Source organism: Chlorocebus sabaeus, chromosome 16, assembly GCF_047675955.1.
Source record: "Chlorocebus sabaeus isolate Y175 chromosome 16, mChlSab1.0.hap1, whole genome shotgun sequence".
NCBI lineage: Eukaryota > Metazoa > Chordata > Mammalia > Primates > Cercopithecidae > Chlorocebus > Chlorocebus sabaeus.
Window position 1 is genome coordinate 71300306 of NC_132919.1, and position 18650 is coordinate 71318955.

At 41.0% G+C, this 18650-nt stretch overlaps 1 protein-coding gene and 1 long non-coding RNA gene across 2 annotated transcripts in view; one reads left to right on the plus strand and one right to left on the minus strand.

Moving 5' to 3' along the window:
* Positions 1 to 14259, plus strand: part of TOP2A (DNA topoisomerase II alpha) — a 30534-nt gene extending 16275 nt beyond the window's left edge. The window contains exons 21-35 of the mRNA XM_008012789.3: positions 1064 to 1295; positions 1485 to 1619; positions 1738 to 1938; positions 2082 to 2277; positions 3037 to 3128; positions 3229 to 3393; positions 3516 to 3599; positions 5991 to 6173; positions 6910 to 7000; positions 9739 to 9891; positions 10143 to 10266; positions 10380 to 10423; positions 11160 to 11294; positions 12621 to 12820; positions 13140 to 14259. Of these exons, the coding sequence (XP_008010980.1) occupies positions 1064 to 1295; positions 1485 to 1619; positions 1738 to 1938; positions 2082 to 2277; positions 3037 to 3128; positions 3229 to 3393; positions 3516 to 3599; positions 5991 to 6173; positions 6910 to 7000; positions 9739 to 9891; positions 10143 to 10266; positions 10380 to 10423; positions 11160 to 11294; positions 12621 to 12820; positions 13140 to 13268 (2164 nt within the window). The 3' untranslated portion in view covers positions 13269 to 14259. The remainder of the gene's footprint in view (positions 1 to 1063; positions 1296 to 1484; positions 1620 to 1737; positions 1939 to 2081; positions 2278 to 3036; positions 3129 to 3228; positions 3394 to 3515; positions 3600 to 5990; positions 6174 to 6909; positions 7001 to 9738; positions 9892 to 10142; positions 10267 to 10379; positions 10424 to 11159; positions 11295 to 12620; positions 12821 to 13139) is intronic.
* On the minus strand, positions 1128 to 13237 carry LOC119622160 (uncharacterized). The gene is made up of 2 exons (XR_005238787.2): positions 13121 to 13237; positions 1128 to 1352 (listed from the first exon to the last, which is right to left on the minus strand). It is a non-coding gene; the product is annotated as an uncharacterized lncRNA (long non-coding RNA).
* Positions 14260 to 18650: the final 4391 nt, after the last annotated feature.

Sequence of the window (18650 nt, forward strand, 5' to 3'; positions counted from 1 at the left end):
ACCTTTGACTCCTTTGCTCGATACTTATGTCCAGTTCCTCAGCCCATCCTATAGGATCTGCATTGGAAAAATACTAAGCCACCCCCATCTCATCTAAACTATTGTAATATACCATCTTATAGCAGCCAATTATTTTTTTAAAAAATAAGTCACTCTGATTCAGAACCTTCAACTGCTCAGAGTAAAATCTAAAGACCTATTTTAGCTAACTAGACATTATGTGATCCATGTCCCCACCTTCCATATCTTTTGATTCCTTCTCATACCATCTCTTCTCCAACCACACTGTCCTCGGCCTATACTCAACTATACCAAGCACATTTTCTCTTCAGGGCTGTTTACTTACTGGTTCCTTTGCCTGCAACGCTCTTTCTGTAGACATCCAAATGGCTCAGTCCCTCAGTTTCTTTTTTCTTTTTTTTTCCTTTTGAGATGGAGTTTCACTCTTTTTGCCCAGGCTGGAATGCAGTGGCACGATTTTAGCTCACTACAACCTCTGCCTCCTGGGTTCAAGTGATTCTCCTGCCTCAGCCTCCTGTGTAGCTGGGATTACAGGTACACGCCACCATGCTCAGCTAATTTTACATTTTTAGTAGATATGGGGTTTCACCATGTTGGCCAGGCTGGTCTTGAACTCCTGCCCTCAGGTGATCCACCTGCCTCAGCCTCCCAAAGTGCTGGGATTATAGGCACGAGCCACCGCACCTGGCCCCCTCAGTTTCTTTTCTCTGCTCAAACATTATCCTATCAGAAACGGCTTATACTTTCCTTAGCAACTCTTCAGTCACTTTCCTACTTTTTCTTCTCAGTGTTTATCCCACCACCTAACAAAATGTATGTTCAGTGTCAAACCTCTACTGGAATGTGAGCTCCTTGAGGATTGAGACTTATGTCCATGTGCCTGACACATAGAAAGTGCTCAATAAATAGTGTTAAATGAATATTTGTCAGCAAGTAAAACCAAGATAATTTTCATGTATAACACATGTCCTTTCGATAAAAGTTAAGTGTCAAATTCAGTATTTTTATAAAATAACATTCTTTGATTCTTTTCTTTATTTAGCTCTTTGGCTCGGTTGTTATTTCCACCAAAAGATGATCACACATTGAAGTTTTTATATGACGACAACCAGCGTGTTGAGCCTGAATGGTACATTCCTATTATTCCCATGGTGCTGATAAATGGTGCTGAAGGAATCGGTACCGGGTGGTCCTGCAAAATCCCCAACTTTGATGTACGTGAAGTTGTAAATAACATCAGGCGTTTGATGGATGGAGAAGAACCTTTGCCAATGGTAAGTATTCTGTGTGCGTTAAGAGCCTTAACTTTTCTTGGGTTTCAATTGAGTAGACTGTATGAATAAAGAGGATGCAAACATAAAATTTAATTTCATACTTTATACTTAGATTTTTTGTTAAACGCTGTTGTGATTTCTGCCTAGTATCACGTTTAAAAAACATTGTTTTTTAAAATGCCAATTTAGCTTCCAAGTTACAAGAACTTCAAGGGTACTATTGAAGAACTGGCTCCAAATCAATATGTGATTAGTGGTGAAGTAGCTATTCTTAATTCCACAACCATTGAAATCTCAGAGCTTCCCATCAGAACATGGACCCAGGTAAATAATTGTGGATTTCTTTTTTAGTTTTGTATCAAAAGAAACACTTTTTGTACCATTGCTGTTGACTATTCAGGAGCCTGTATTTTAGAAATTTCAGGATTATTTCTTTCTTTAGACATACAAAGAACAAGTTCTAGAACCCATGTTGAATGGCACTGAGAAGACACCTCCTCTCATAACAGACTATAGGGAATACCATACAGATACCACTGTGAAATTTGTTGTGAAGATGACTGAAGAAAAACTGGCAGAGGCAGAGAGAGTTGGACTACACAAAGTCTTCAAACTCCAAACTAGTCTCACATGCAACTCTATGGTATGTATTTGTTTTGTGAGATGTACATATGTTTCCATTTATATTAAAGATTAATATCAATTTTAAAAGTATATCTTAGTCTACCTTTATAAAGTTTAACCAATTTGTCTATTCTTGGCTCTAATCTTGTTTTCCTTTTCCAGGTGCTTTTTGACCACGTAGGCTGTTTAAAGAAATATGACACGGTGTTGGATATTCTAAGAGACTTTTTTGAACTCAGACTTAAATATTATGGATTAAGAAAAGAATGGCTCCTAGGAATGCTTGGTGCTGAATCTGCTAAACTGAATAATCAGGCTCGCTTTATCTTAGAGAAAATAGATGGCAAAATAATCATTGGTATGTTTTGGGAATAATAACTGCTTTACTAAAACTCTAGTTACACCAAACTTTCTTTAAACATTTTTGGTGAGAGTAATGGTGGAGAAAGAGGCAAAATCCATTTAATTCACCTGGTCACTTATACAAGCATTTCTTTTAAATATCTGATTAGGTATTTATAGTTTGAAAGAGATGGTGTTTCCTTGACTGAGCATCTTGAGAAATCAAGATTTAGTTGACAATTAGACCTGAGAATAGAGAGCTAGAAGACCTTGCATAAACTGATTGATCAAGCGAATAGATACACCAATCATATTTACAGGAACAGAAAATAAAAGAGACCGAGAGAGAAGAGATAATAAGGCTGATGGTTAAAACAAAAAAACAGGAAGATTATAAATGGCTTATACTGTCTGGGTGCAATGGCTCATGCCTGTAATCCCAGCACTTGAGCTGGGGAGGTCAAGGCTGCAGTGAGCCTAGGTAGTGCCACTGCACTCCAGCCTGGGCACAAGAGTGAGAGAGACCCTGTCTCCAAAAAAAAAAAAAAAAAAAAGATTTGATCGTAGCCTCATATATGATTTGACTGCCCTCTTGTGGTAATTTACGTTTGTCAGTAGTTTAGGGAGACTTGCCTGTATACCAGGATATACAAATTTATGCAAGTACCAAGACAGTTTAATTTCCAGTTTTAAACTTTTCACTTGTGGTAAAACCTTATCCCTTTCCTAAAATATTACTCAAAATCATTATCTCTGTTTACTTTTTTTAAAATAGAAAATAAGCCTAAGAAAGAATTAATTAAAGTTCTGATTCAGAGGGGATATGATTCGGATCCTGTGAAGGCCTGGAAAGAAGCCCAGCAAAAGGTAATCTTGAGTGGCATTTTTCTGTATTGTTAAAGACTGTGTATTGTATAATGTTTGTTTCACATTTTCTAATAAAGCTAGATTTTAATTCATCCTTTAGGTTCCAGATGAAGAAGAAAATGAAGAGAGTGACAATGAAAAGGAAACTGAAAAGAGTGACTCTGTAACAGATTCTGGACCAACCTTCAACTATCTTCTTGATATGCCCCTTTGGTATTTAACCAAGGAAAAGAAAGATGAACTCTGCAGACTAAGAAATGAAAAAGTGAGTTGATGGTAGGATGGTACATGCTGCTTAGTTTTGTTCTAATGGTAAAAGTAAAATTTGTATATTGCATGAAAATGCTACTTGTGTACATATATTAACTCAATTTTGTAATTATGAAGGAACAAGAGCTGGACACATTAAAGAGAAAGAGTCCATCAGATTTGTGGAAAGAAGACTTGGCTACATTTATTGAAGAACTGGAGGTGTGTAGTTTATAATGCCCATGTTAGAATTTTTATTAATGAAATAGTATATTCTAGCAATACCTTTGTCAACATAGTTCACAATTGGCAATAAAAAGAAAATAAGAGGCATAAGGACAAATTCAAAATAACATATAAAAGAACAGATTATTGGCCAGGCGCGGTGGCTCACGCTAGTAATCCCAGCATTTTGGGAGGCTGAGTTGGGCAGATCACTTGAGGTCAGGAGTTCAAGACCAGCCTGGCCAACATGGTGAAACCCCATTTCTACTAAAAACACAAAAATTAGCCAGGCATGGTGGTGCATACCAGCTTCTCAGGAGGCTGAGGCAGGAGAACTGCTTGCACCGGGAGGCAGAAGTTGCAGTGAACTGAGATCGCACCACTGCACTCCAGCCTGGGCAACACAGCGAGACTCTGTCTCAAAAAAAAAGGCCAGATTGTTAAATACTACTTAGAATACAGGGCCAGGCGCAGTGGCTCACACCTATAATCCCAGCACTTTGGGAGGCCAAGGCGGGCAGATCACCTGAGGTTGGGAGTTTGAGACCAGCCTGACCAACATGAAGAAACCCTGTCTCTACAAAAATTGCAAAATTAGCCAGGTGTAGTGGCACATGCCTGTAATGCCAGCTACTTGGGAGGCTGAGGCAGGAGAATCACTTGAACCCAGGAGGCGGAGGTTGTTGAGCTGAGATTGTGCCATTGCACTCCAGCCTGGGCAACAAGAGTGGAATTCCGGCTCAAAAAAAAATACTATTTAGAATACAGTAAATGATACCAGGAGACTGCCCAGACGTTTTTGGACAAAAAAGGGAAAGAGCAGGAGTTGATTTTTGATAAAGGGAAGAACATATTAGGACTGAGAAGATAAAAAGAGCTTAAATGTGGAAGACCACCAACCCAGTCCCCCAAGTCAACTTAACAAAGCCGGCCGGGCATGGTGCCTCACGCCTATAATCCTAGCACTTTGGGAGGCTGAGGCAGGCGGATCACCTGAGGTCAGGAGTGCAAGACCAGCCTGGCCAATATGGTGAAACCCTGTTTCTACTAAAATACAAAAATTAGCCGGGCATGATGGTGGGTGCCTGTAATCCCAGTTACTTGAGAGGCTGAGATGGGAGAATTGCTTGAACCCAGGAGATGATGGTTGTGGTGAGTCGAGATAGTGCCACTGCACTCCAGCCTGGGCAGCTGAGTGAGACTCCATCTCCAAAAAAAAAAAAGAACAAAGCCACAGGGCATGGTGGCTCATGCCTGTAGTCCTAGCACTTTGGGAGGCTTAGGTGGGCAGATCACTTGAGATCAGGAGTTCGAGACCAGCCTGGGCAACATGGTGAAACCCTGTCTCTACTAAAAATACAAAAATTAGTTGGGCGTGGTGGCATCCGCCTGTGATCCCAGCTACTCAGGAGGTTGAGGCACGAAAATTGCTTGAACCCAGGAGGCGAAGTTGCAGTGAGCTGAGATGGCGCCACTGCACTCCAGCCTGGGTGACAGAGCAAGACTCCATCTAAAAAAAAAAAAAGGGAGAAAGCAGGGCTATCCAGATGGTTTCAGAAGAGTCTTTGTTACTTAAATCTTCCTAATAACATTTGTTTCTCAACATTATTTTAACATAAAAAAAAAAAAAAAAAAAAAAAAAAAAAAAGAAAAAAGGCCAGCACTGTGGCTCACACCTATAATCCCAGTGTGCTCTAGGAGGCTGAGGCAGGAGGATCACTTGAGATTAGGAGTTCAAAACCAGCCTGGGCAACCTAGGAAGACCTAATCTCCACAAAAATTTTTTTTTAATAGCCAGGCATGGTGGTATGGGCCTATAGTCTCAGCTACTCCAGAGGCCAAGGTGGGAGGGTCACTTGAGACCAGGTGTTCAAGGCTGCAGTGAACTATGATCACATACCACTGTACTCCAGCCTGGGTGACAGAGCATAATTCTGTCTCTTAAAAAAAAACAAAAACAAAAAAAACACCAAAAACCTTATTTCTTAAATTCAACAAGTAAATTTGTATTATTGCACTTTAGTATAGATGCCTAGCTGATTGTAATCGGTCGGTTGGATAAGTATGCATCACTTCCTTTCATATTTTGTATGTGAGTTTACAAATATATATGTATATACATGTTTTATTCTTAGTTTCTCCTTTGTTTTCCTCAAAAAGGTTAAGTGGTAGAACCAGGAATAAAACCCAGTCTTCTGTCTCCACACCTTCCTTTTCAAGGTGTGCTTTAATTACATCTTCACTATTGTTGATAGTATACTAGGTTATAGAGCAATTTATCACAAGTTTTAAGATATAACAAAGTGAAATCAGTTTAACTGTTGACTGTTTAGATACTGTAATGTTTTTGTTAACATACAAACTTGCTTTCTTATATCCCTTCTGTAGGCTGTTGAAGCCAAGGAAAAACAAGATGAACAAGTTGGACCTCCTGGGAAAGGGGGGAAGGCCAAGGGGAAAAAAACACAAATGGCTGAAGTTTTGCCTTCTCCACGTGGTCAAAGAGTCATTCCGCGAATAACCATAGAAATGAAAGCAGAGGCAGAAAAGAAAAATAAAAAGAAAATTAAGGTAATACTCTCGCCGTGGCTCACACCTGTAATCCCAGCACTTTGGGAGGCCAAGGTGGGTGGATCACTCAAGGTCAGTGGTTTAAGACCAGCCTGGCCAACATGGTGAAACCCTGTCTCTACTAAAAATAAAATTAGGCGGGCATGGTGGCGGGTGCCTGTAATCCCAGCTACTTGGGAGGCTGAGGCAGGAGAATTGCTTGAACCCAGGAGGCGGAGGTTGCAGTGAGCCAAAGTCACACCACTGCATTCCAGCCTGGGCAACAGAGCGAAACTCCGTCTCAAAAAAAAAAAAAAAATGGTAATACTCTTAAAAACATTATGCATAAAATATTGATGCATACCTCCACTTAAAATTGAAAAAAAATGTATAGTTTTTTTTTTTTTTTGAGATAGAGTCTCGCCGTGTCACCCAGGCTGGAGTACAATGGCAGGATCTCAGCTTACAGCAACCTCCACCTCCCGTATTCAAGCGATTCTCGTGCCTCAGCCTCCCAAGTAGTTGGGGACACATCACCACACCCAGCTAATTTTTGTATTTTTAGTAGAGGCAGGGTTTCACCATCTTGGCAAGGCTGGTCTCGAACTCCTGACCTCAAGAGATCTGCCCGCCCCAGCCTCCCAAAGTGTTGGGATTACAGGCGTGAGTCATAGCTCCCGGCCAAAAATGTATAAAATTTCTAATCCCATAGTTCAGAATTTATTCTATATCCAACCCTAACTTTGCTATCTTTTAGAATGAAAATACTGAAGGAAGCCCTCAAGAAGATGGTATGGAACTAGAAGGCCTAAAACAAAGATTAGAAAAGAAACAGAAAAGAGAACCAGGTATTACAACATTTTTAGGAAAACGGTATAAAGCGAAGATTAAATTTATTGTTACCTAGTACATTCCACATAGATGTTCAAAACCTTTTTATTGAATTGAATTGAGAAATATGAAAGAGGACTGTATCTGAATTCTACTTGGACATCTTTTTTTTTTTGAGACAGAGTTTCGCTCTTGTGGTCCAGGTTGGAGTGCAATGGCACGATCTCGGCTCACTACGTCCTTCACCTCCTGGGTTCAAAGGGTTCTCCTGCCTCAGCCTCCCGAGTAACTGGGATTACAGGCATGCACTACCACGCCTGGCTAATTTTTGTATTTTTGGTAGAGACGGGGTTTCACCATGTTGGTCAGGCTAGTCTTGAACTCCTGACCTTGTGATTCACTCCCCTCTGCCTCCCAAAGTGCTGGGATTATAGGCATGAGCCACTGCACCTGGCCTGGACCTCTTTAATACTGTCCTTGGGATTTGATTCATTATAGAAAATATTTTGTAATGAAGTAGTTCGTTAATTTGAATTCCTGAACTGGGATCTAAGAAAATACCCAGTTTATTAGATTTCATTTTCTAGCCACTTATGAGGTTCTAGTATACAGTTTCTTAAGGAAAGTGACCACATATTAGTCATGTTTGTATTATATTATCTCTAGAGTTCAACATCATGCTTCGGATATAGGTAATGTTCACTCAATGAACTAAATAGAATTAATAATTCTTTTAATCATTTGACAATGCCTTTACTGTCTACTTTTTTTTAAACATCTTTATTGAGATATTCACATGCTATATTTGCCCATTTAATGTATGCCATTCAGCTGGGCACCATGGCTTATGCCTTAATCCCAGCACTTTAGGAGGCTGAGGCTGGCGGATCACTTGAGGTCAGGAGTTTGAGACCAGCCTGGCCAACATGGTGAAACCCCATCTCTACTAAAAATACAAAAATTAGTTTGGTGTGGTGGTGTGTGCCTATAGTCCCAGGTACTCGAGAGGCTGAGGCATGAGTTTCGCTTGAACCCAGGAGGCAGAGGTTGCAGAGAGCCAAGACTGTGCCATTGCACTCCAGCCTAGGCGACAGAGCAAGACTCCAACTCAAAAAAAAATAAAAGTAAAGTATGCCATTCGGTGGTTTTAGTATAGACACAGTTTTAGTGCAATTTATCACCCCCCAAGAAAACTGAACTCATTAACATTCGTTTGCCATTTGCCACCAACTCCTTGCCCCACTAGGCAACCACTAAAAAATCTACTAAAAATCTGCTGTCTCTAGATTTTCCTATTCAGGGCATTTCCTACAAATTGAATCATATAATATGTGGTCTTTTGGAGATAACTTATTTACTTAACATAATATTTTCAAGGGTAACCCATGTAGTAGCCCATATATTAGTACTTCATTCTTTTTTTTTTTTGAGACAGAATTTTGCTCTGTCGCCCAGGCTGGCGTGCAGTAGTAATGAGATCTCGGCTCACTGCAACCTCCACCTGCTAGGTTCAGGCAATTCTCCTGCCACAGCCTCGCGAGTAGCTAGGATTACAGGCACGCACCACCATGCTAATTTTTGTATATTTAGTAGAAACAGGATTTCACCAAGTTGGCCAGGCTGGTCTAGAGCTCCTGACCTCAAGCAATCCGCCCACCTCGGCCTCCCATTTTGCTAAGCCCATGAAGGTAGACTTCTGTGTTTTATTCTAAGCATTTTATAGTTTTAGCTCTTATATTTAGGTCTGTGATCCACTTTGAATTCGTTTTTGTATATGGTGTAAAGAAGGTGTCCAATCTGATTCCTTTGCAGGTAGATATCCAATTATTTCAGTACCATATGTTGAAAAGGCTTCTTTCTGCAATGTTTGTCTTCACCCTTGTCAAAAATCAATTGACTATAAATGTTAAGGTTTACTTATGGACTCTCAATTCTGTTCCATTGATTGAGCTATGTATCTGTCCTTGAGTATCTACTTTTTTTGAGACAGGGTTTCACTCTGTTGCCCAGGCTGGTCTTGAAATACTGGCTCAAGCAATCCTTCTATCTCAGCCTCCCAAGGAGCTGAGACTATAGGTGCTCACCACCATGACTGGCTAATTTCTAAAATTTTTTTGTATTTTGTAGAGACAGTCCTTTTTTCTTTTTCTTTTTTTCTTTTTTTGAGACAAGATCTCACTCTGTCTCCCAGGCTGCAGTATAGTGGCACGATCATAGCCCACTGTAGCCTCGACCTCCTAGGCTCAAACAGTCCTCCCACCTCAGCCTCCCTAGTGGCTAGAACCACAGGCACACTCCACTATGCCCACTAATGTCTGTATTTTTTGTAGAGATGGGGTTTTGCCATGTTGTCTAGGCTGGTCTTGAGCTCCTGAGCTCAAACGATGCACCTACCTCACCCTCCCAAAGTGCTGAGATTATAAGTGTGAGCCACCGCACCCAGCTAAGACAGGGTCTTGTATCTTACCCCAGCTGATCTCAAACCCCTGGGCTCAAGTAATCCTCCTGCCCCAGCCTCCCAAAGTGTTGGGATTACAGGCATGAGCCACTGTGCCCGGCCACATTATATTTATTTATAAGATTAAGTGACCAAGCTATATGCACCACAAAAACAGAGACCATATCTGTTTCTTTTCACAATTGTATTCTCAGAACTATCACAGCGGTTAATAAATTTGAAGCATAGATAGATGATAGATGGAGAAAAGTGAGTCTAAGAATATATAAAGGTGGTTGATTTCTATCTCTCCTCTAGGTACAAAGACAAAGAAACAAACTACATTGTCATTTAAGCCAATCAAAAAAGGAAAGAAGAGAAATCCCTGGTCTGATTCAGAATCAGATAGGAGCAGTGACGAAAGTAATTTTGATGTCCCTCCACGAGAAACAGAGCCACGAAGAGCAGCAAGTAAGGAAAACTAAAGAACATTATAGATAAGCTGTAAGAGTGGAATGGCCAATATACTTCAGGGTACTTTGCCCCAGAAATTACTGTGTCTTAATAGAGCAGTAAATTAAAGTAAGTTAAAGCTTTGAAACACTGAAGCATCTTTCAGGAGATTAAAAACTAAAATATTCATGAAATGTTATATCGACCTATGAATTAAGTGTTTCTCCTACTACCCTCTTTGATTTTTTTGTATATGATTTTTTTACTAGCAAAAACCAAATTCACAGTGGATTTGGATTCAGATGAAGATTTCTCAGATTTTGATGAAAAAACTGATGATGAAGATTTTGTCCCATCAGATGCTAGTCCACCTAAGACCAAAACTTCCCCAAAGTAAGTATCTTATCTAATATGGGTTTTTGTCATGATTGTTTCTAATATATTGTTTTTTGCTTAACACCTTTAGAATTGGTTGTCAGGAATTTTTTTTTTTTTTTTAATTCTAGACTTACTAACAAAGATCTGAAACCTCAGAAAAGTGCTATGTCAGGTATGTATTTAAGTAAAAGTAGTGAGACATCTGCCTTACTGGGACACTCAGATCCAACTGGGTTCTAATCCTGGCTACATTATCCAAGTACTTCCTTTGGAAATAAATTTGAGTTCTTATTAACATTATGTTGACACTGTTCGTTGGGTTTAGTTTCACATGTAAATAGGTACTGCATTCAGTATACTAAAAGTAATCATAGTGCTTGCCAGGTACTTTGCTAGGTGCTAGAGATACAAAAAATAAAAACTGTTCTTGCTGATAAAAAATTCAGAAATTAGAACAAAGTTTTAAGAGTATGTTTTAGGCTAGGCACGGTGGCTCACACCTGTAATCCCAGCACTTTGGGAGGCCGAGGTGGGTGGATCACCTGAGGTCAGGAGTTCGTGACAAGCCTGGCTAACACAGTGAAACCCCGTCTCTACTAAAAATACAAAAAATTAGCCAGGTGTGGTGGCGGGCGCCTGTAGTCCTAGCTACTCGGGAGGCTGAGGCAGGAGAATGGTGTGAACCCAGGAGGCAGAGCTTGCAGTGAGCCGAGATCAAGCCACTGCACTCCAGCCTGGGTGACAGAGCGAGACTCCATCTCAAAAAATTAAAAAAAGCATGTTTTAAATATTCCAGAAAAGTCACATATTTGGTGTTTAAATAGGAATTCATACCAAGCACAAAGCAGAAAATGGATTTTCATGTGTTGGCTTAAATGTACTATTTTCCTTTCCATTTGAAATGATAGACATTGAAGCTGATGATGCTAAGGACAGTGTACCACTGTCTTCAAGCCCTCCTGCTGCACATTTCCCAAATGAAACTGAAATTACAAACCCAGTTCCTAAAAAGAATGTGACAGTGAAGAAGACAGCAGCAAAAAGTAAGCCTAAATCTTTGAGATGGGTTAATGTTGCAATTAACTAACTGGTTTTCACATGGCAATTTCAATTTTTTATTGCCAAAACTTACTGTTGATATTACAAATTAAACCTTTTCCAAATGGAAGCAATTTCTTTTAGATCTTTATAATCAAAATTAGTAGTCAAGGCTGGTCCTGATTGTTCATTCAGTTACAGATCAAACTCCTTGTTCTACTCTTTTCCCTCCTTCTCCCTACTGCACTTGACTAGTCAAAAAACAAAACAAAACAAAAGCCAGGCAGCGTGGCTCATGCCTGTAATCCCAGCACTTTGGGAGGCTAAAGCAAGAGGATCGCTTGAGGCCAGGAGTTCAAGGCTGCAGTGAACTATGATCAAGCCACTGCACTCCAGCCTGAGTGAGAGAGTGAGACCCTGTCTCCAAAAATAAGGTAGTCCAAATGTTTAAAATCAGCGTGTTTCTCTCAGTACCAGGCTTCATCTAGTTCATTTCTATGACAAGGATAGGATTTATAAGCAATTGCAAATGTTTAATGTAAAACATATTCTTAAAATTGAATGTTTAAGGCTGGATGCAGTGGCTCATGCCTGTAATCCCAGCACTTTGGGAGGCCAAGGTGGGTGGATCACCTGAGGTCAGGATTTCGAGACTAGCCTGGCCGATATAGCGAAACCTCGTCTCTACTAAGAATACAAAATTAGCCAGGTGTGGTGGCACATGCCTGTAGTCAGCTACTCAGGAGGCTGAAACGGGAGAATCGCTTGAACCCAGGAGGCAGAGGCTACAGTGAGCTGAGATTGTGCCACTGCATTCCAACCTGGGCGAGATAGAGCAAGACGCTATCTCAAAAAAAAAAAAAAAAAATAGAATGTTTAAGAATACTTTGATTCTCTATTTTCACCTCTCTTAGATTGTCTTTTCCTATGTTAAATATACACAGTCATCACATTGCTGAAGAAAGTTCACAATGAGAACAATTCATCTAAGAGTGGCTGTGACTAGGTCGGGCGCAGTGGCTCATGCCTGTAATCCCAGCACTTTGGGAGCCCAAGGCAAGTGGATCACCTGAGGTCAGGAGTTTGAGACCAGCTTGACCAACATGGTAGAACCCCATCTCTACTAAAAAATACAAAAAATTAGCCAGGTGTGGTGGCACGTGTCTGTAATCCCAGCTACTCAGGAGGCTGAGGCAGGAGAATCGCTTGAACCTAGGAGGCAGAGGTTGCAGTGAGCCAAGATAACGCCATTGCACTCCAGCCTGGGCGATAGAGTGAGACCCCATCTCAAAAAAAGAGCGGCTGTAACAAATGCCTGTATTGAATTGCAGGTCAGTCTTCCACCTCCACTACCGGTGCCAAAAAAAGGGCTGCCCCTAAAGGAACTAAAAAGGAACCAGCTTTGAATTCTGGTATCTCTCAAAAGCCTGATCCTGCCAAAACCAAGATTCGCCGCAAAAGGAAGCCATCCACTTCTGATGATTCTGACTCTAATTTTGAGAAAATTGTTTCGAAAGCAGTCACAAGCAAGGTGAGTGTTGATTCTAGTCAGTCCTTTTGCTGTAGGTGTTCTGAAACACATAACTAAGCCATTGCTCTTAATAATTTGGCATGTCTTTAAGAAAATTAACTCTCATTATCTGTTAGCTTTTACTGTACATATTTAGTTTTAATAAAGTTAAATAATGTCACTTATTTGGGCAATGGAAGAATTGGCTTTAGATCTGCTTTTTATTACTTAGTAGAAAGTAGAAAACTCCGTGAATGTAGTGTCTTGATACATTTTTTTAACATTACAATTATGTCGTCAGATTTACATTGTGCAAGTTACCTGGGCTTTTCTCTTTTAGAAATCCAGGGGGGAGAGTGATGACTTCCATATGGACTTTGACTCAGCTGTGGCTCCTCGGGCAAAATCTGTGCGGGCAAAGAAACCTATAAAGTACCTGGAAGAGTCAGATGAAGATGATCTGTTTTAAAATGTGAGGTGATTATTTTAAGTAATTACCTTACTGAGCCCAAGACTGGTTTTAAAGTTACCTGAAGCTCTTAACTTCCTCCCCTCTGAATTTAGTTTGGGGAAGGTGTTTTTAGTACAAGACCATCAAAGTGAAGTAAAGCCCAAGTGTTCTTTAGCTTTTTATAATACTGTCTAAATAGTGACCATCTCATGGGCATTGTTTTCTTCTCTGCTTTGTCGGTGTTTTGAGTCTGCTTTCTTTGATCTTTAAAACCTGATTTTAAGTTACTCTGAACTGTAGAAATAGTTATCTGGTCACTTCAGCATAAAGCAGTGTGTTTATTAACCATCCACTGTGCTAAAACTAGAGCAGTTTGATTTAAAAGTGTCACTCTTCCTCCTTTCCTACTTTCAGTAAATATGAGATAGAGCATAATTCTCTGTTTTATCTTAGTTTTATACATAATTTACCATCAGACAGAACTTTATGGTTCTAGTATAGATACTCTACACTCAGCCTCTTATGTGCTAAGTTTTTCTTTAAGCAATGAGAAATTGCTCACGTTCTTCATCTTCTCAAATCATCAGAGGCTGAAGGAAAACACTTTGGCTGTGTCTATAACTTGACACAGTCAATAGAATGAAGAAAATTAGACTAGTTAGGTGATTATTTCAGCTCTTGACCTGTCCCCTCTGGCTGCCTCTGAGTCTGAATCTCCCAAAGAGAGAAACCAGTTTTAAGGGGCACTGGATTGCAGAAGACTTGGGGACAACATTTGCTCCAAGATCTTAAATGTTATATTGATAACCATGCTCAGCAATGAGCTATTAGATTTATTTTGGGAAATCTCCATAATTTCAATTTGTAAACTTTGTTAAGACCTGTCTACATTGTTACATGTGTGTGACTTGAGTAATGTTATCAGTGTTTTTGTAAATATTTACTATGTTTTTCTATTAGCTAAATTCCAACAATTTTGTACTTTAATAAAATGTTCTAAACATTGCAACCCATAGAATGCCTCTTTTAAAACACACACTACACCCTTTTCCTTATTCTAAAATATAGTCTTCACTTCCCTTTCAGAAGCATTCCAATCATATTCTGACAGACCTTACAGCCTCTGGCTATGGTGAAAGGTCCAAGAGATAGGCATTATGACCTAATTAAGGCCAATAAGGCTCTTTCCTGAGATTTTATACATGAGTACTAAGTTCTTCATCTGCACCACACTTGATCAGTAAATATGCATGTATCTTTTTTTTTTAATGATACCTTCCTTTAACAACTATATTGATAACCTAGTCAACTACTTCATGGTATCAGTAAGATATATTGAGGCAACTGGCTAATCCATTTAGAAAAAAAAATCAGATCTCTTTCTTCACACCTTACACCAAAATTAAGCTCAAATAGATGAAATATTTAAATGTCAAAAACTATTAAAAACTATTAAAAAAGTAATCTTGAGTTACAGAGAGATAAACTAAACTAAACCCAAGAGTAGTGTTGACAAAGATATGGAGGAATTAGCCCTTTCAAAGAAATCTGGGCCAGGAGTGGTAGCTCACACCTGTAATCCCAACAGTTTGGGAGGCCAAGGAGGGAAGATTGCTCGAGCCCGGGAGGCAGAGGTTACGGTGACCAGAGATTCTGCCACTGCACTCCAGCCTGGGCAACAGAGCAAGTCCCTATCTCAAAAAAAAAAAAAAAAGGAATTTCATTTGACAGAAGAATCAGACGTGCAAAAAACTATGTAAACACACAAATATGAGTACAAGTAAATCTGAATAAAATCAGTGGGTTTCAATGTAAATATTCTGGTTACTATATAACTGCAAAATTGGGAAATGGGCAAAGTATACAATGGATTTCCATCCTTTTATTTTTTCCTTTCAGAAAGAGTCCTTGCTTCTGATCCATTTCTTTTTTTGAGACAGAGTCTGGCTCTGTTGCCCAGGCTGGAGTGCAATGGTGTAATCTTGACTCATTGCAACTTCTGCCTCCCTGGTTCAAACGATTCTCCTGCCTCAGCCTCCCAAGTAGCTGGCATTATAGGTGCATGACACCATGCCCAGCTAATTTTTGTATTTTTAGTAGAGACAGGGTTTCACCATGTTGGCCAGGCTGGTCTCAAACTCCTGACCTCATGATCCGCCCACCTCAGCCTCCCAAAGTGCTAGGATTACAGGTGTGAGCCACCACACCCGGCCTGATCCATTTCTTAAAACTACGTGAATGTACAATTATCGCAAAACAAAACCACATGCAAAGATGCTTATTAAAGTTTCTGTAATAATAAACTTTATATTTTAAAATAACCTGAATGTCCAAAAGGTTAAAATGGTAAATATGGAATACCAGGTGCCTATTAGGAATAGGAATGATCATGTAGGCCAGGCGCAGTGGCTCACACCTGTAATCCCAGCACTTTGGGGGGCCAAGGCAAGCGGATCACGAGGTCAGGAGTTTGAGACCAGCCTGGCCAACATGGTGAAACTCTGTCTCTACTAAAAATACAAAAATTAGCCAGGCATGTTGGCGTGCGCCTGTAATCCCAACTACTCAGGAGGCTGAGGCAGGAGAATCACTTGAACCCGGGAGGTGGAGGTTGCAGTGAGCCAAGATCGTGCCACTGCACTCCAGCCTGGGCAACAAGAGTAAAAACTCCATCAAGAAGAAAAACAAAAAAAAAAAACCGTCAGGTAGGCCAGGCACAGTGGCTCATACCTGTATTCCTAGCACTTTGGGAGGCTGAAGTGGGAAGATTGCTTGAGTTCAGGAGTTTGAGACCAGCCTAGGCAACATAGTGAGACCCCCATCTCTACAAAAAAAAAGTAAAAATCAACTGGACATGGTGGTGCGTGCCTGTGGTCCCAGCTACTTGGAAGACTGAGGCAGGAGTATTGCTTGAGCCCAGGAGGCTGCAGTGAGCCATGATGGCACTGCACTCCAGTCTGGGCAACAGAGCAAGACTGTCTCAAAAACAAAAAAAAGAATGATCATGTATACTGTTTATTGACATGAAAAGATAGATGATCACGACATTGCCAAGTAGAAAAAAGCAGCTACAAATCGAAGATGAAATCCCCATCTGGAGTGGGAGGAAAGTATGTAAATCCTTTTTAGAAAGTAAAAGAATCAAATATTTTTCCTTTTTTTTTTTTTGGAGATAGAATCTCGTTTTGTCACCCAGACTGGAGTGCAGTGGTACGATCTCAGCTCACTGCAATTCTCTGCTTTCTGCCTTCCAAGGTCAAGCAATTCTCATGCCTCAGCCTCCCAAGTAGCTGGGACTACAGGCGCCTGCCACCATGCCTGGCTAATTTTTTGTATTTTTATTTGTGGGTTTTTCTGGGGTTTTTGGTTTTTGGGGGGATAGAGTCTTGTCTTGCTCTGTCATCCAGGCTGGAGAGTGCAGTGGCGTGATCTTGGCTCACTATACTCTGCCTACCTGGTTCAAGTGATTCTCATGCCTCAGCCTCCCAAGTGGCTGGGATTACAGGAGTGTGCCGCCATGCCCAGCTAATTTTTGTATTTTTAGTAGAGATGGGGTTTCACCATGTTGCCCAGGCTGGTCTCAAACTCCTGACCTCAAGTGATTGTCCCACTTCAGACTCCCAAAGTTCTGGGATCAGGCATGAGCCACCACGCCCAGCTTAAATTTTTTACATTTTTAGTAGAGATGGGGTTTCACCATGTTGCCCAGGCTGGTCTCCTGAGCTCAGGCAATCCTTCTGCCTCAGCTTCCCGAAGTGCTGAGATTACAGGCCTGAGCCACCACGCCCAGCCAATAGTTCTTTTTTAAAGTAGAAGTTTTACATTTCCTGATGAGTAAACACCTTGCTAACTAAAAGTGGATAACATTTCCTTGACTTTTTTTTTTTTATTCTTTCTTTCTTTTTTTTTTTTTTTGAGACAGGGTCTCACTATCATCCAGGCTGGAATGCAGTGGCTCCATCTCGGCTCACTGCAACCTCTGCCTCCTGGACTCAAGCGATCCTCCTGCCTCAACCTCCCAAATAGCTGGGACCACAGGTACACGCCACCACATCTGGCTAATTTTTGTATTTTTGGTAGAGACAGGGTCTTATTATGTTGCCCAGGCTGATCTGGAACTCCTGGGCTCAAGTGATCCACCTACCTCAACCTCCCAAACAGCTGGGATTACAGGCATGAGCCACCATGCCAGGCCTATTCATTACTTCTTTTTTGTTTGTTTGTTTTATTTCTTTTTTTTTTTTTTTTTAAATGGAATCTGACTCTGTCCCCCAGTCTGGAGTGCAGTGGCACAATCTCAGCTCACTGCAACCTCTGCCTCCAGGTTCAAGTGATTCTCATCCCCCTGCCTCCCGAGTAGCTGGGATTACAGGCACGCACGACCATGTCCTAATTTTTGTATTTTTAGGAAAGACAGGGTTTCACCATGTTGGCCAGGCTGGTCTGAAACTCCTGACCTCAAGAGATCCGCCCGCCTCAGCCTACCAAAGTGCTCAGATTACAGGTGTGAGCCACTGTGCCCGGCCCTCATTATTTCTTTTTTTTCTTTTTTTTTTTTTTTGGAGACAGAGTCTCACTCTGTCGCCCAAGCTGGAGTGCAGTGGCGCGATCTCGGCTCACTGCAACCTCTGCCTCCTGGGTTCAAGTAATTCTCCCGCCTCAGCCTCCCGAGTAGCTAGGACTACAGGTGCCCGCCACCATGCCTGGCTAATTTTTTTGTATTTTTAGTAGAGACGGGGTTTCACCGTGTTAGCCAGGATGGTCTCAATCTCCTGACCTCGTGATCCACCCACCTCGGACTCAAAAAGTGCTGGGATTACAGGTATGAGCCACTGCGCCCGGCCTTCGGCCTTCATTATTTCTTAAGCTGCTGACACATTCAAGGAGATAAAGATTTGCTAATAAACGTGATGGTTTTATGTATTTAGATCCTTTATAGAATGTGGTTATTTCCTATGTGTATGAAACATTCCTTAAATACGTTTTACATAAGTTATGAATTACAAAAGAATGGTTATTGAGAAAAGATTCAAAAGTTGCATTAATTGGTAAAGGATTCAACAATAAGTTTACTGAGTCTTTTTTTTCTTTTTTTTCATGAGACGGACTCTTGCTCTGCTGCCCAGGCTAGAGTGCAGTGGCACCATCTCAGGTCACTGCAACCTCCACCTCCGGGATTCAAGCAATTCTCCTGCCTTAGCCTCCCAAGTAGCTAGGATTACAGGTGCCTGCCACCACTCCCAGCTATTTTTTTTTTTTTTTAAGATTGAGTCTCGCTCCGATGCCCTGGCTGGAGTGGAATGGCACAGCCTCGGCTCACTGCAAACTCCACCTCCCGGGTTCAAGCGATTCTCCTGCCTCAGCCTCCCGAGTACCTGGGATTATAGGCACATGCCACCA